The following is a 15,840-nucleotide window of genomic DNA, read 5'->3' as shown; positions in this document are numbered from 1 at the left end:
AAAAAAGCTTAATTGGTGATTGCCTCAGTGAGTACCTACCAAAACCACAGGTAGTCTAAAAACTACACAGTGGATTTTGGTTCCTTTGAAACATAGGGAGGGTGGAAAATTTTCCATTTGAACTTAATGTAAAAAGTGAAGGGTTTGGAAATGTGACTTTTCCTGTTCTGCTGTGGTAGAATATTTTTTTTTTGTCACGATAAATGCTGTAATAGCTTCAGTGGGGTCAGCTTCATGCTAGAAAATTTGGATTAAACAAAATCTATTTCAAAGACTTCAGAGCAAGTATAGAGAACAAAATGTCAAGCCAAGACATATAACAGGGAAAGAAACTACAGTGTTCTTTCTGCAGTAATTTTTTAAAGACTGCTTGCTGTGTTGAATTGGGGTTTGAATTTAACAATGCAATCGCAATCAGCTTTTTACGTTTCACTTGGAAAAACTTTGAGTGGTTTTAAGCACCAAAAAATCTTTTCAGGATGCAGGAAAAACTTGATCTGTAGCATTGGCTAGGGATTTTTCTGGTTTTTCTGTCTTCTGATGCACACAGCATCTGTATTTCTTACTAAATGAATATACACACGTTTTTGCATGCTTGAGTAAAAACGTTCTACTCAGTTGCACTGTGCCATAGTTTTATATGAAGATAACAGATGCTTTTTCTGAAAAACCTGGTTTTAAACAGAACACAGCAGCAAGCTTTGGTTGCTTTGGAGGCATGGGACTAAAGTCTGGCAAGTGATAAAAAGACAACCAGTTAGTAGATGGATATTCAGATGTACTGAATATGTACTGGTCCTTTTAGATTGGATAGTTGTTTATGCAGAAGTTTGCATTAACCAGCAGGTAACATGAGGGTTTAAATACAGCCAGAAATGTTCTAAATAACTCCATTGTATTTTTTGCTGCCCCCCTTCAATTTTTCTCTCTAGTAATTTTATTTCAAACTCTTCATGGCTTTAAAAAATAGTGTTTTAACAGGCATTACCATCTGAAGCAGATACCTTGGGCCCATCAAATGTGGCTGGTGATTCAGAAGTCTTCAGTCTGCATATCCCTAGTAAAGCTTACAGCATAGCTGGAATTAAACTGAAGATTTCTTGCTGTGTTTATAGCTGTCAAAAACCAAAACATTAAGGTAGTTGTTTTCCCCTGATTTGTTTATAGTTTCATACATGAAAACGAGACTAAGACAAAACCCTCTTTAGTTCAATTAAAGAAATTAGCACTAGAAGAATGGAATGAGATAATGCATGATCAATAAAGGATCTTATGGTATGAAGGTTATTTTACTAGAAGACAAACTATACTAATTCCTTCAAATGTGAAAAAAAAAATACTGATTGGATTTATCTGCTTTCTGGTCTTTGGTTCTTGGTGTCATTGAATGGATGGTATTTCCCCCCCACACCTTCAATACAAATATAAAGTAGGTACAAATTGGAGAACAGTTGGATTCATATCATTATAGGCAATTGCATATTTTAAAAAGCAGATTGAGCTGTGGCTAAAATACTTCATGTATAAGGCTGGGGCTTGTATTTTGGCAACAGTGCAGGACTAATGCAGAGAATGCATGGGAACACAGGAAAAAACCTGCATAAATATATCAAGGAGAGGTACAGAAGGTAAAGGTAAAAGCTGCCTGTATTACTGTGAAGTGAAAATGGTCTGCTGTCAATTAATGCATTCTAGTACAAAAGCAGCTGGTTTCAAAATAATCTGGAATATGATAGTTGATAAATTATAATTTTAAGTGTCCATTTCAGTCTGACAAAGAATAGCAATTCAGAATAACCCTCAACTGGAAAACCAGAGTGCAGACAGACAAGCTCTTCCAGGTGTGTGTAGTGTAGAACAGTTCCTAAATTGATGTTTGTGATGGTTTAGCTGATGCCTGTAAACTGACTTCGCATTCTTGGTTAATGCAGCAGTAAATTCTGCAGTAACTTTGGTCTGCAGTGCATTTCGCACTCGGTCTTCTGCAGGGATAGTTCAAAGCTGTCAGTGTCTTTTTTCTGTACTGCAGTGGTTGGTTTAATGTCAACCAGTTGTGGGGGAAGAGTTCAGCAGCTTCCAGATAAGCAGGAGTAAGAGCTGTAACTATTTCTAGAGCATCTGTGTGCCTTGGGTAGGTTAGAAGAGGTGGCAGGCATAATCTTCACAGTGATAGGTGCCAGAAGTGAAACAGTGAATTTGATAGTATAGCTCTGTGTAAATTAATACTTGAAAATTTCTCTGGTAAACAAAAGAAAAAAAAGGATAAACATCCTTGTTTGCCCAAAATAGTTTTTTTGTTTGTTTGGGATATTTTTGCCTATGCATTAGAAGTATTGGTGAGACTTTCAGTATCTTTGAACAGTGAAGGATTTTTATTCATGGTGGGACAAAGCTTTATCAGGACACACAGTTGAACAGAATATATTGGTTTTCAACAGCTTTTAATACTCATCTTTGATCTCTGGGGTTGTTCCTGTGCTCTGGAAGGGCAGACTCCTCTCTTTAAATGCTGAGATTGGTTCCCTCTTCAGGAGCTTGAAGCAGAAATACTCTCAAGCTCTGAGTACTTACGAGTCCTAGGTTTGGCAGATTAGGTAATTCTGGTTTTTGCCTAAACGTCATTAATTTTCATATGAACTCTGCATTGTCCCATCACAGACATAACCTGCAGAGTAAGAACAGTTGCTTAGAAGGTGGTGATACAAGGTTATCCTCATGGGTGGAATGCTAGCTGTAGAGCTGGGCAGCTGGCTTTGCTCCAGCTGCTTTGGCAGACCAGGGTCGTGGAGACAGAATTTCAAAATGCCTTTAGTTTTATCAGGGATGGGAATTCTGACTCAAGTTTAGGCTCAGATGTGATCTCATGTTTCATTAGAGGGAATGCAAAAATTAAGCTGTCACCTGTGTTTTGAAGAGCTGCCTAAGAGGTGATCTCTTAGAAAGCATTGGTAGGCACTGAGTATGGCAGTTTCATGTATGCTGAGGAGAAGAGAAGCTGGGCTTGTTTGTAAGTCAAGCCTGTTTTGGTTTTTTCCTCTCTGGCCAGGTAAGCCTCAGCACTTCTTATCTTACAGTCTTTGATGCAAGTCAAAAATGAAACTGTTCAGTCATGAGTCATGGGTGGAGGGGAAAGTGTTGGTTCCATTTGTTTTGGTTTTGTTTTGTGGGGTTATTTGAGTTCTCTAGAGAATGTTCTAGAACAGAACTTTCTACTGAATGTGCAGCTCTAATCCTTTTGAGATCTAAAGGAGGAACTGCAATTTGCAACCTTACATAGAGAACTTAATGTGAGTCTATAATCCCTTCTTCCTGGCAAAGATCACTGTTCAGTGTGAAGCTGTTAATTCTCTGGGGAAGGATACTCTTGCTAAAACAAGCTTTGCAGATTACTTGTCATAGTGTTAATTCTGCTCTGACAGTGAATGCTGAAAATTAATTCACAGATACCTCAGTAATTGAAGGATCTATTCAATATAACCATTTTAAAAATTCTTTTTCCTATTGAAAGGTTTGGAATGCTTTTGTTGGAGTAAAAGGTCCAGATCTCTTCATAAGGTTCTAGATTTTGTGTCTCAGAACAACAGTGAGGAGAGGATCACTCTTAGTGACTGTAGGAGTTCTCAGGTAACAAACTTAGTGGAATATGGCAGTGATATTTTTCTAGAATGGTTTAGTGCTGGCTGAAGAATTGAATTTAGTATTTGGGACTGGTGGTGTTCAGTCTCTGTGAAGAGCTAAAGTACTGCACCTCTCAAGCATGTCTGTCTGGTCTAAGCTCAGGAACAAGCTGCTAGAGCACAAGTGCAGATGATGAGTCTAACCAGCATTAAGAGGTAGAACTGTCTTGTGTAAACGAATCATGATCCCCTGGTTTTATTGGCTGGTTGTACTAACTGCTCTGTTTTTAAAGTTTGAGTTGTATTTCATGAGGATATCTCTGAAGTTCGTGTTTACAGTGTGATTTATGTTTCCTGAGAATACGTTCAAAATTCACTGAAAGCAGCACTTTAAGGTATCATCCCACAATGACAAGCGATTGAATTAGAGAGGAGGTAGGTAGATGGCTTCTACTTAACTTAGCTCTTTTTGTCCTCTCCTACTTCATATGTGCTTCACTTCACACTCAGAATTACCATTTGGTGCAAAGGATGTGAATTTTCATAGCCTTAACTATTTTTTTATAAACTGAGAAAGAAGTAAAAAAGCATTCTTTTTGGCTTAACTGTAAATGATATGAGAAAAGCTTTGAAAAAATGCAAGTAACCCTGAATCATATTTTTGCACATAATATTCTTTCCAATACTGCTAAGACTGATGTAGAAAAACGTTTCAAATTTTCAGAGTGGAAACATGAAAAGACAGGTTTGTGGAGAAGCATTGAGCAGTTACCTTGAAATTTTTGGATGCAAAATTTAACTTGAAACAGCCTTCCCCCCCTCCCCCCCTTTTTTTGTTTAATGTGACTGGCATCTTAATATCTTAAACATGCATTATGCTGTGCTTTATGAGGGGTGGGAGGGGAGAAAAAAAGGAAGGTGAGAAGTTGCCCTTTGCTGTTCAGCTGAAGTTGGTTCCCAGGGCAGGAGACCAGATCCAGAAATAGGTTGTAGTTGACCAATCAGCCCTCCTACACTAAGAAACTTCCTTAGGTTTTTATGTTACATGAGTACAGGTAAAACAAAGGTCAAGTATATATTAAGATTAGGAGTCTGGAGTGCAGATATACAGAGACAGAGTGAAGGGTGAAAGCTCAATGTTGTAAGCCTCAGTGAGGTTCTAAAAAGAAGATCCCATGAAGCATATGCTGATACATACATCATGAATAATTTAGGGTGTGGACAGAGGAGAGGGCAGCCAGCTGTACTTCGTGAGCCAGCTGCAGCAAACTGATAAGCTCTTCTCAGAGTTCTGCTAGGCGGAAGTAGCAGTAATAGTTGGTGGTTACAAGATTATGGGTCATTGCTGGGAAGCTGGAAGGATAAACAGTGGATCAGCATGCTTGGTAATGAGAGAACACAACAAAAGAGGTCTTGAAAAGCCTCCAAGTTCAAGCTACCACCAAGATGTTCACTAAACAATGAGCGACTTTCTTATGTCAGCATTAAGCTGTCCACTGCTAACTGTGAGAGCCGGAGGTGGCAGGGGAAGCTTAGCTGTACCCTTCTGTCCTCCAAATAAATCTTCATGTGTCTGAACAGGTATGGAGGACTCCAAAGGGATTACTGTGGAAAAAATGTTACTTGTCCACTTGCTAGGCATATTGAAGTACTTCATTAGACTGAATTTCCTAAAATATATTTTAAAAATAGTTTTAAGTATCTTTTTGGTGTGATTGAAATTCCTCAGGGCATTTCCAGGCCTTTAAAACTCTATTTCTCAATATGACCCCCGTTGATAAACTGTACTGAAAATATGCTGAGAGAATCAACATAATAGAACTTTTATTGACAGATAAGTACTCAAGATAATTTTGCATCTTGAACCTTCTAAGTGCTTAATAACATTCTGGAGTCATAATAGCTTCCTGTGATGAAGAAACCCTTTCCTCAGAAAGCCATACCTTTGGAAATGATTGTTTGCTGAATGCTGTTTATTTTGCTTATATGTAAAAAGTGCCAAAAGCTTAGGTGGCTGTTCAGTCTTCAACGCACTAATTAAAACTTTAAATACCTTTAGAACATTGTGGCACTTCTGTGAAATGGTCTGTTGACATGAAAATGTATGCTGAGTGTTTAATACAAGGTTTAATTGAAGTTTTATTGCATCTTTTGTCCTTTCATTAGATCTATACTAGTTCAGACTAGCTGAAGATCTTTGCTCTTGCTGAAACAATCTGGGAAGAGATTGATTCCAGGCAGTGATGTCTTGTGGTTTTTAGAACCTCTCTATGGGCTGTTATTGCCTTTGTGCTTATCTATAGTCCTCATGGTGAGAAGAGTTCTTCCATGGAACAGTGACATTTGTAGCAGCAATCAAAGGCATAGGGACTACTTTGAGCACCAGATTATTTGGATCCACTGTGCTGAGAATTTTGCTGTAAACAAAATGTGTGTGAGTAGTATTTTAGCATGGCCACTCGTTGAAGGGGTCCTTCTCTCAACAAGGACTTAGCTGAAGATACAAAGTTCTTTTCACATCCCTAAGGCTCTTTTTTAAATGTTTCTAGCCATAAAACTACTGTCTGCCTTTCCTTCTTCCTGTAAAAATCAGAATGTTAAAATTCTGACTAGTACCAAAACAAGAGATCTAGTCAGACAGTGTGAGAGGACACAAGGAAATGGGTAGAAGGTGTGTAAAGGAAGTTCAGGTTGGACATTAAGGAAAGGTTCTTTGCTGAGAGGTTGGTTGGTCACTGGAACAGGCTCCCCTGGGAAATGGTAACAACATCAAGCCTGACAGAGTTCAAAAAACATGTAGATGTTACTTTTAGTCATATGGTTTAGTTTTATTCAGTCCTCCAAGGAAAAGGGAGTTCGACTTTTGATGATCCTTATGAGTCCTTTCCAATTTGAGATATTCTCTGATCCTTCCAGTACTCTTTTTCTATACTGCAGTAGTCCTTTCCTTTTTGTTGCCATGAGAATCAAGCACATAATGCTTTTTTTTTTTTTAACAGAAGGGTGTATATATAAAGTAGTATTTTTAGTGCTGTTTGTGTATGAAGTCATTTGGGAAAAAAAAAATAGAGCCCATATTAAAGTATGCCTGTTTCATGAATGTGCAAGAGACAGTTTCTGTAAATGTTACTCCTGAGACATTTGTACCAGTGCAGTGATAGGACATGTAGCTTCCTGGACTGCATGAGGATGAAGCTCTGTTACGTACAAGGGTTTTCACTGGAATAATTCAGACAAGTGGATATTTTTGCCTGTCTAGCCATGCTCTCGGCCTATGCTGTTGTCTAAGTGGGGCTTGAGTTGATTCAGTGAGAACTTTGTTGATTAGGAATTCTGGAAATTCTTACAGGTGATGAAATAATCATTAATCTTTCAAGAGGAAAAAAAAAGTGTCTCTCGAGTACCCACAGTTTTCAGTGAAGTTATGTTGAATATTCTCTGGTTCTTTAGAGTCATTAGAGTCATTTTGGTAGAAATAAAGGGACAATTTGTCCTGAAGTCAGGAGCATTAGCCACACTGAATGTCTGAGAAACAGAGGTCCTGACCTGCCCCAGTGGTTTGTTTGGAGTCACTTAAGTTAGAAAAAGAAATGAAGCTCCCAGCTGTTTCAGCACCTCCAAATCCATTTGCATTTAGTCATCCAATTTATCAGCTACAAACCTTTGTTGACATTCTCTTAATACTCACCTGCACAGAAAACATTCATTAAAACAGTAGGCTGGATGTGTGCTTCATATGTGGTGTGATCTATCTGGTATGTCCTGCTCTCAGCTGGTGAAGTGCCATGCACATGGGCTCAGTGAAGCCTCTCAAACTTCCATCATGGGGGAAAATTTGCTACCTACAGATTCCCACATGTTGAGGGATTTCATTTTAGGCATTCAGGGACAAGTTGTACATTGTACTGTGGTCACAGATGACTGTCTAGTTTTAAGTCTCTAAGAAAGGCTAAGCAACCTGTTTCATAATGTCTGCATTTGTGCTGCTTATTTTCTGTAAGTGCCAGAGAATCTGTATGTTTTAAGTAAGCTTTACTGAGAATTGAAGGGGAGCTTGGACAGCACTGTACAAGACACTGATTTTGCTGCTTATGGAACAAAGGGTAAATGGCAATAATCAGTGTTACGTAATTTTATAAATAGATTAGGATTGATTCAAAATTATTTATAAAATGAAGAGAATAAAAGCTGTGGGAATTCCACTTTCTAAATAACATGACTTTAGAAATCTGGCCATGCTGGCTTTGAAGATCCTTAGGCTTTTTTGGGTCTGTTCTGTGGAAGGTGGTGACCTGACACCTAAATCTGGTTTAAGTGCATCTCAAAGCAAGATGTTATGTAGAGGTACAAATACAGGCATTTGCCCCAGCATGCCTGATGAAGTTGAAGGTTATACTGAAGGCATCACCTGTCTTTTTGCTTCTGAAATTTTAAAGTTATTATTACGTATTTTTTGCTTTCCCCCTTCCATTACGGCATTTGCCTGGAGCAGTAGCTTTGCTTCTACATACTTATTTTTAATTACTCATGATTGTTGGTGTTGGGTAATTTTGTTTGCTAAGGAAATCCCCTTGCAGTGGCCTACAGACTTTGCCATAATTATGACAGAAACTCCAGGCCTACCATTTAGATTGTCACTTTGTATTTTGTTCATGATAACCTACTACAACATTGTCTTCTAGTGATGTATTAATAGTGTCCTCATCTAAAAGCAATCTGAATTTATTTCCTCATTTTATTGTTAACATCCTTTTGGATAGAGTTCAAGACAAGTACAGAATAATGTCCTTTAGAAATCCATAGCTGGAGAGCTCCCTGCATCATATTGTCTTTACTCCAGAGCAGAGAGTAACTGTTCTGCACTGTGGTTCTGTTCTGCAGATGCAGTCAGAAAACAGAGGTCTGGTGTTATGTTGAGGAACTGTGGAGCTTTCTTCTGGATATTCTGTGCTGCCTGAAGGTATTTGCCCTCATACAAACATGTATACAGTGATATTGCTGCATCTGTGGAAAGTTCCCTAAGGTAGATGATCCCTTAGTTGCTTTGCATCTTTGACAAATGGTCTGTGGTGGTGGTATCCTCAGCAGCACACAGTTACCAAAAGAGAGAGAGAGAGCACGCCCTGATACAGACTGCTGTGAGCACAAGTCCTGTTTGCCTTCAGAGGTGTTTACCTTCAGCAGAAGAATGGTACAGGGTGGACAGGTGGTGGCAGTAATATCTTGAAGTACTGCATCCAAACCTGTGAGAACCTTGTTTAAAACCTTTGCATAAACTCATTGAACATGAATTTGAAAGAGAAAATAGCAGCAGCCTGCTGTAATGATAGAGATTGCATAGCATTTGGAAACAAAGGACTTCTGGATTAACATGGCAGAATTTGGGCAGCTACAGTGGAACTGCTCTGAATTTATTCTAATAGAGCCAAAGGCATGGTTTTGCCTTCAGCTTTGTGTCTTAGGTGATAAAGAATATCTGCTTGCAGTATCATAAAGTAAGAATTGTAATGACCTCCTAAATTTGTGGTATTTCAGAAAGAGGGTTAATATAGTACACAGTAAAAGAAAGTACTTGGTTTATCTTGTTTTAGGTCTTAAGATTCAAAAAGATTAAACCACAGCCTTTAAAATTCATATCCTGAAACAGCAAAAATGTCATTTGTTTAAAAATACCCTCAAACAAACAAAAAACAAACCCTAAAACTGGGACATGAAAATGATACATGATTTAACTTAATTATAAACCTTGAACAAGGAAACAGCATGTTCTCAGAATACTTAATTACAGCATTGTTTTTAGGTTGAGGTTTTTTGGTGTGTGTGTTGCTCCAGTCAGTCTTAAGCAGAAAGAATAAAAGGCAAAGCACGGAAGTACAGTAAACATCTTGAAATGCAGTTTCCTTCTTACTGGGAACCTATCATGTGACTTGCTGGAAAAGATTTACTAAAAAAAAAAAAAAAGGCAGTTTCTTTTTTGACAGCTGTAAATCTGCTTCTTGAGAAATAATATCCAGCAAGATCTCTCAAGCATTAAACGATATTAAACTATAAACTATAAGGTTTAAATGGTTTTAGTGTTATATCAGTGAATTTAAGGAAAGAACACTGAAATGTTTGATTGCCCTGAAAACATTACTCACTGACAGATGAGGACAGAAACAGAATAAGGCTTTATACTATTAATGTATAATTATTTTATAGTCTGGACTCTTAAAGGTGAGAAGACACTAATTTTGACTGAATTCTACAGCATGCAAAGCCACTTGGAGTAACCCAGTCTAGGATAATGGCCTTTTTTGGCAATCTCACTAAAAGACAGCTGGGAATTGAACTGAAATGGGACCATCATTTCACTTAGTCAGTGTATTGAATGTGGCTTACTCTGTCCTAAAATTACATGTATGGTAACTGTTCTATCAGCTAAGTTTCTGCATGGCCTTTTGCTGCCCAAAAGTGTGTGTCCCAGCTATCCCATTTTGAAGTTTGCAGCAGAAATTTTTTAAGAGAAAAAAGGATTAGCTACTGTCTTTCTCTTTGAGTCAGTATTTCTCAGAACTGCACCCTCTCTTGGGCTCTCACAGGTGACAAAAATTACCTGTGGCTGGATTGTGTACTTTTTATTGAATGTGAATGGAAGGACTGACATTTTTATATTGCATTGAAACAAAGGGTTGTCAGCTTGAAAGGATTTGCATCAAAAATATATAGACATGTTGACCATGTTCAGTCATGCCTTAAAGACAGATTTTAGGGTGGATTCCTACGGTATGCTGAAATAGGTGTGTGAAAGCCAGGAGCTAAAACAAGACTCTGGTGTTTCTGTTCTTCTCAGGCTGGGGGGGCCTGGTGTGAAACATTCCCAGTTCATGGAGGTGAGCTAGGACCCCCTTGCACCCCCTGGTGCAGCAGGAGCAGAGCATGAAGTACCAGGGGTGTTACACCTGGAGAGGAGCTAAGGCCTTCCTGGGAGCTATTTAAAAACTTGTTGCTTTAATCCCTGCCTTTGGGCTGCGAATGAAGGGAACAACCTAGCAAGGGCACCACAGGAAAGCTACAGTGTGATTTGAAAACCATATTCTTTCCTAGGAGCTGATGCTTCTGTCCTTTCGCAGAGGAATTTACCACAGCCCCGCTTTATGAGGAAACCACAGTACTTTGAGATGTCCATGACATTTGTTACAGTTTTATATGCCTCTGTAATTTTATGGAAAAAAAAAAAAAAAGTGGAAGACTGAGGCCATATAAAAGCCTCACGACTCGAAGGAGCCAATATTGAGAACCCTCAGTGTGGTGTCACAGCTCTTCCTCATCCCTTCCCGCCTCCCTGCTGTTTTCTAGAGCTCCGAGTGCATTTGCTACATCTGAGAGACTCGTAGCCGTATTAGAGCTCCTCTTATCGCTGTTCCGCGAAGAAAACCAACCCGCCCTTTGCCGACGTGCCGGTGCGGGGCAGAGCGCCGGCAGCCGCAGCAGCGGGGGCGGCAGCGCAGCCCGCCCGTTGCCCCTCGCGCTCAGCCCCGGGCAGCGCCGTCCCGGCCGCCCGCAGGCCCCGCGCGCAGCCGCGCTGCACCGCCCTCAGCAGCGCCGGCGTCCTCCCTCCTCTTCCCTCCCTTCCTTCCTTGGAAGCACCGCCCCAGCTCGCTGCTTCGGGCGGCTGTCGTCATGGGTGCTGCGGCGCTGCTGCTGCCGGTGCTGCTATTGCCGCTGGCGGTGGCCGCGGGCGGCCCGGAGGTGCGCAGCTTGCGGGGGAGCTGGCGGCTCCGCAGCGGGAACGGCTCGGTGTCGCTCCGAGCGGAGGTGCCGGGCTGCGTTCACACCGCGCTGCTCTGCCGGGGCCTCATCCAGGTACGGTACGCCGAGAGCCGGGCCCTGGAGCAGCCCTGCCCGGAGGGGAGAACACAGCCCTCCAAAACACAGCCCCGTCCCCGCCGCTGCCCGGCCACTGCAGGCGTGGTTGGCATCGCCGGGGCAGCGGCCAGGGTACCTTTGGTGGCTGCGGTGTCCTCAGTCCCGCAAAAGGCCGAGGATACAAATGGAAGTTGTGCAGTATGTGAGATTGTGGTTTTGACACGCAGCCAAGGTGCTGACACCAGATACCTGCAATACCCTCACAGCGTGTAAGTCATGCCTACCTATAGTGGTACCTCAAAGAGTGGAAAGTTAAACCCACACTCCTAAAGTTTGACTCGTTGATGCAATATGTTTAGGGAATTCAGAACCCACACTCCTAAAGTTTGACTCGTTTAGGGAATTCAGCCCTTTTAAAACTTGCAGGGAGTATAAGAATGGTTGAGGTCATATGCATCCATTCTGCCTAAGGAAAATATAGTCTAAAACAGAAGTTTAAAGGACTAACTCCTGTCTTAAGACTTTGAAGAAGCCTTTGTGCTTCTGTTAACACTTGTCTCTATTAGATTTTTAAAGTTACAGAAACACAGCAACCACTTTCTTGGAAAATTTTTCAAAACTGCCGTTGCAGATGGGTAGCAAAGTAATCTGATACTAGCATAAGGTGCCTGTGACTCAGACCTGACATGAAACGTGGCACTAACTGGATCATTGTTGAAATAAGATCCCTTTTCAAAAGGAAACAAGGAAAATGTTCTTGTGTACCTGTAACAAGGAAAAGGTTCTTGTGTACCTGGAACAAAGAAAGAAATTAAAACTCAGTGAAGTTAACAAAGTCATCTATAAAGATAAATAGAGTTCTGTGCTGGAAAATGACTGTTGTATGGTGTGAGTATATCATATTACCCCTCCTTTATTGTGGGCCCAGTGGTGCAGTTCTTGTGCATCATTTATTTTTAAAAAACGTACTGGATGTATGCATTTTGTATTTTTTATTTCTTGTGTTTTATCCTTCAGCCTATTATACTGTGATTAAAGTTAGAGAAGTAAAAGGAGAAAGTGACACCATTTGGGCAGGATAATTTTAGCATTTTCTGTGTTGGCACAGGTTGGGAATCCCAGCACTAATAATAGATTCCAAAGAGTGTCACTGCCAGATACAGAGCATCAACATTTGAAAAAGAACTGTGCTATGAAGAGATAGGCAGAGCTATGATGATGTTGTTTTAACATCTGTGTGCTAAGTGATGTGACATCTTGGACGTTGAGAACTAAGGTTTCAGAAGGGCTCTTCTACTGCCGTCAATTATGGAGGGGGCAGGGAGACTTTATGACTTTATGTGGAGGACCGGTGAAGGGAACTGTGCTGGTTTCTCTGATGCAAAAGTGCACGAGGTGAGCTGAAGGTCTGGGATGTTTGGTTGTGCTGGGAGGTGTTGCTGCAAGAAGTGTGAATAATCATCAGGAGAAACTGTGACCAATGCACTGACTCAGGCACACAAGACAGTGATGTAATGAAATACTCACATTTGACTACTCACACTAAGTACACGTACGAAGTGAGAAGATGCGATTGCTAATTTAAATGCATTGCTGCAAACTGACTTGTAATTTAGGAGTATATTTGGAAATGAGGATCATGAACTCTCATGTGCCTGGGCAGAATCCCAAGCCTGCACAGAGGCATGAGAGCTTAGTCAGCCAGCTGGGCAGCAGTGGGTGCTTGGCTAATTAAATCGATGATGGTTGGTTGTGGTCACTTAGAACACGTTTACTTGAATACAAGTAAGAACTTGCTCCGAACACGTGCTGGTACAGCTGGTGAACTGGAAGCTGTTGCCAGGTTGGTGATGTTGCTGTTGAAGTGCTGAGTTAGCCAAAATGGTTCACTAGTGTGGTTGCTTGATCTCTGGACTGGACCCAGCTGGTGTCTGGCTCGTTCTAAGCCCAGAATGAGGTAACCTGTTTCTATGTATAGGTGTGTGCAGGTAACTCAAGTCAGTGTAAACACGTTCTTACTCAGTTTAGCAGAGCTCGGTTTACAGAAAGAAGCATTCAGACAAATTTGCACTTGGATAACTAAATTGTTTCAAAATCACACTTTTGTTCAAAAGATAGAATGCAGACCGTACCAAAACAGTGAAGCAACCTGAGCAGACTTGAAATCTGTTGCGGATGGTGGTAAATGCTTTGCATTGTGCAAAGCAGCAAGCCTGGGTTGTTTGGAGGGAGTCAGTGACATCATTCATTATTGCAGTGTGAGGCTTCATGCTCCACAGGGGGGCTCAGCTGTTTGTCCTGAGGTTTCTTTGCTGCGGTGAATGTGACCAAAGGTTTTCAAGTGCAGCTGCCTAAAATCATGTTCGTATATTCCTATTTGTACAAAAGCGTGCACACTGCCCTAATTGTAGAGGCATAGAGCACTGTTTGCTCCATTTCTTGAGTTCATTATCTCTGGAAATCAGCCCTTTTTGGTGTTGTGTAAGTATGGAAGTAGGAGATTTATTATGGATGCCTAAATACAAGTTTTGGTCTTAAGTATTTTTTTCATTTGCTCCTTTTACTCTTTGCAATGCAACATAGGATCTTTATTCATCTTACAGAAGATGTCACTAGATCAGTAACCCAGCTTGTAATCAAAAGTGGAGATTGATCTGAAAAGCTGTACCCAGGAAATAGGACAACAAAGCTAGTGAGAACAAAACCTTTCTGGATAGCAGGACCCCTATGTTCAGCGACCTGGTGAAATCTACGTGCTGTTTTTCTGTGTGATTTGCAAGTGGCAAATCTCACTCCGTCCTTTGCTTTTGTATCTGTGAGATTTTCAATGGGTTAGCACCCAGAAAAGAAATCTAAAGCAGAGTCTGGAAGGGCCTACTCCAGCAATGTAGCTTACTGGGCATCTCACAACTAGGGGAAGGAGGGCAGCAGGAGGAAGCTGATGAATATTAAGCCTTCAGAACATGGCTTAGATTGTAAGACTAGGCTGCAAGCAATTTATTTATCATTGTGTGGTTCATTTCAAATTTAGGTCGACACACAAACTGTTTTTGCACAGGGATGCTCTAGCTGATTGCGTGTCTTTAGCCTTACTTTAATCTGCTGTGCAAGCCATACACTTGAATTGAAAAACATCTCTCTGATGCTGAGGGTTCATTACTCATCTCTCTGGATCCTCTTAGCATTTGTTCTAGAGATAGCTTTATTCTGGCTCATAAAATATACATTGGAAGAACATGTCTTTTGGATGCACCTAATGCATGTGTCTCAAAAAATGATCTTGGGGAAGACTCTTGAGTTTCCTACCAAAGTGTTGTTTTTTTTGATGTTCAATCAACGTAATTCAAATGCTGGATTAACTATGATAAAAGCTCTAGGGCCAGGAGATTGCATCAGAGTATGTGTTTGGTGTGATTGTTTCAATAACATTTCATTAAGACACTGTAGCTGTTACTACTATTTACATGTAAAATTAAAAAAAAACACATGAGAAATGCACATAGGGAAGGGTAATAGTCACTTGCATAAAGTTAGAGCAAAGCTTTGTTTTGAATGCAGACATTTTACAAACTTGCAGGGTTTTACTAACCCTACAGCTCTGGGAAAAGATTTGCCAAAACCATTTTGACTGAAAGTTTTGCTTTTGACCTCTGTCAATGTAGTATTTTCTTTCAGGCACTGTTCTGGTAAGCCATATGTACCCACAGGTAACTTGCTTATTAAGTCTGTGTGCTGGAAATAGGCATCCTCTACCACATACTGTCCAGGTTCTGCACTATGCCATTTATTGCTGGAAGGTGACTCCTGTAAATTTCCAGTTCTTGAGGAATATGGCTCTTGTAGTTGGATTTTCTCATATGACAGCCATTTGCATTTATACATAAGGCTGTTCTGTCTTCTCAGTTGTCACTTAGACTTGTTTGGAGTACTATAGAGGTCTGCAAGTGTGATGCTGATATAGGGGCTGGGTAATTCTGCATGTTAGACAAGGGCATGCACTTGGCAGAGAAGCTAACAGTGCTCTTGGTCATACTTGGATATCAAAATGTATTAAAAGAGACAGAAGTTTATGCACTGATAGCTGATAGCTCTACATTTCTGGAAAGTGATGTGGTTTTCTGTAGCTTGTTCTGCATTTGTATAAAATATGCTGTTGTTTATTTTCTGACGCTTCATCACAACTTAGATTTTTTTGCAACAAGCCAGGTAACAATTCCATTTGGTATCCTATGGTTCTGTTCAGGTTAGGTGGCATTCATTGTTGGAGTAGTTGATTATGTTATTTTCCACTGACATACACGTGCTCTGCTGAACTGTGAAAACACATGTGCAGACATTTAAAGCCCTTAGTAAAACTTAGCATAAATATTAAAGG

The 15,840-nt window shown here is 40.5% G+C and overlaps 1 protein-coding gene across 7 annotated transcripts in view; it reads left to right on the top strand.

Annotated features, from left to right (window-relative positions):
* The first annotated feature begins 2,871 nt into the window (after window positions 1-2,871).
* The window catches only part of MANBA (mannosidase beta), a 64,156-nt gene continuing 51,187 nt past the window's right edge, over window positions 2,872-15,840 (top strand). For 4 of the 7 annotated variants that reach the window (XM_041424520.1, XM_041424526.1, XM_041424518.1 and 1 more), the window contains exon 1: window positions 11,271-11,462. In XM_041424520.1, coding sequence (XP_041280454.1) covers window positions 11,280-11,462 — 183 coding nt within the window. In that variant the 5' untranslated portion in view covers window positions 11,271-11,279. Of the gene's footprint in view, window positions 3,047-4,575; window positions 5,199-8,498; window positions 8,578-11,270; window positions 11,463-15,840 lie in introns of those variants that run through there. The other 3 variants (XM_041424521.1, XM_041424524.1, XM_041424525.1) reach the window with 3 other exon arrangements.

This window comes from Onychostruthus taczanowskii, unplaced genomic scaffold (assembly GCF_017590055.1).
Source record: "Onychostruthus taczanowskii isolate IOZ18803 unplaced genomic scaffold, ASM1759005v1 scaffold82, whole genome shotgun sequence".
Taxonomy (NCBI): domain Eukaryota; kingdom Metazoa; phylum Chordata; class Aves; order Passeriformes; family Passeridae; genus Onychostruthus; species Onychostruthus taczanowskii.
This window is presented reverse-complemented; position numbering and strand designations above follow the sequence as displayed.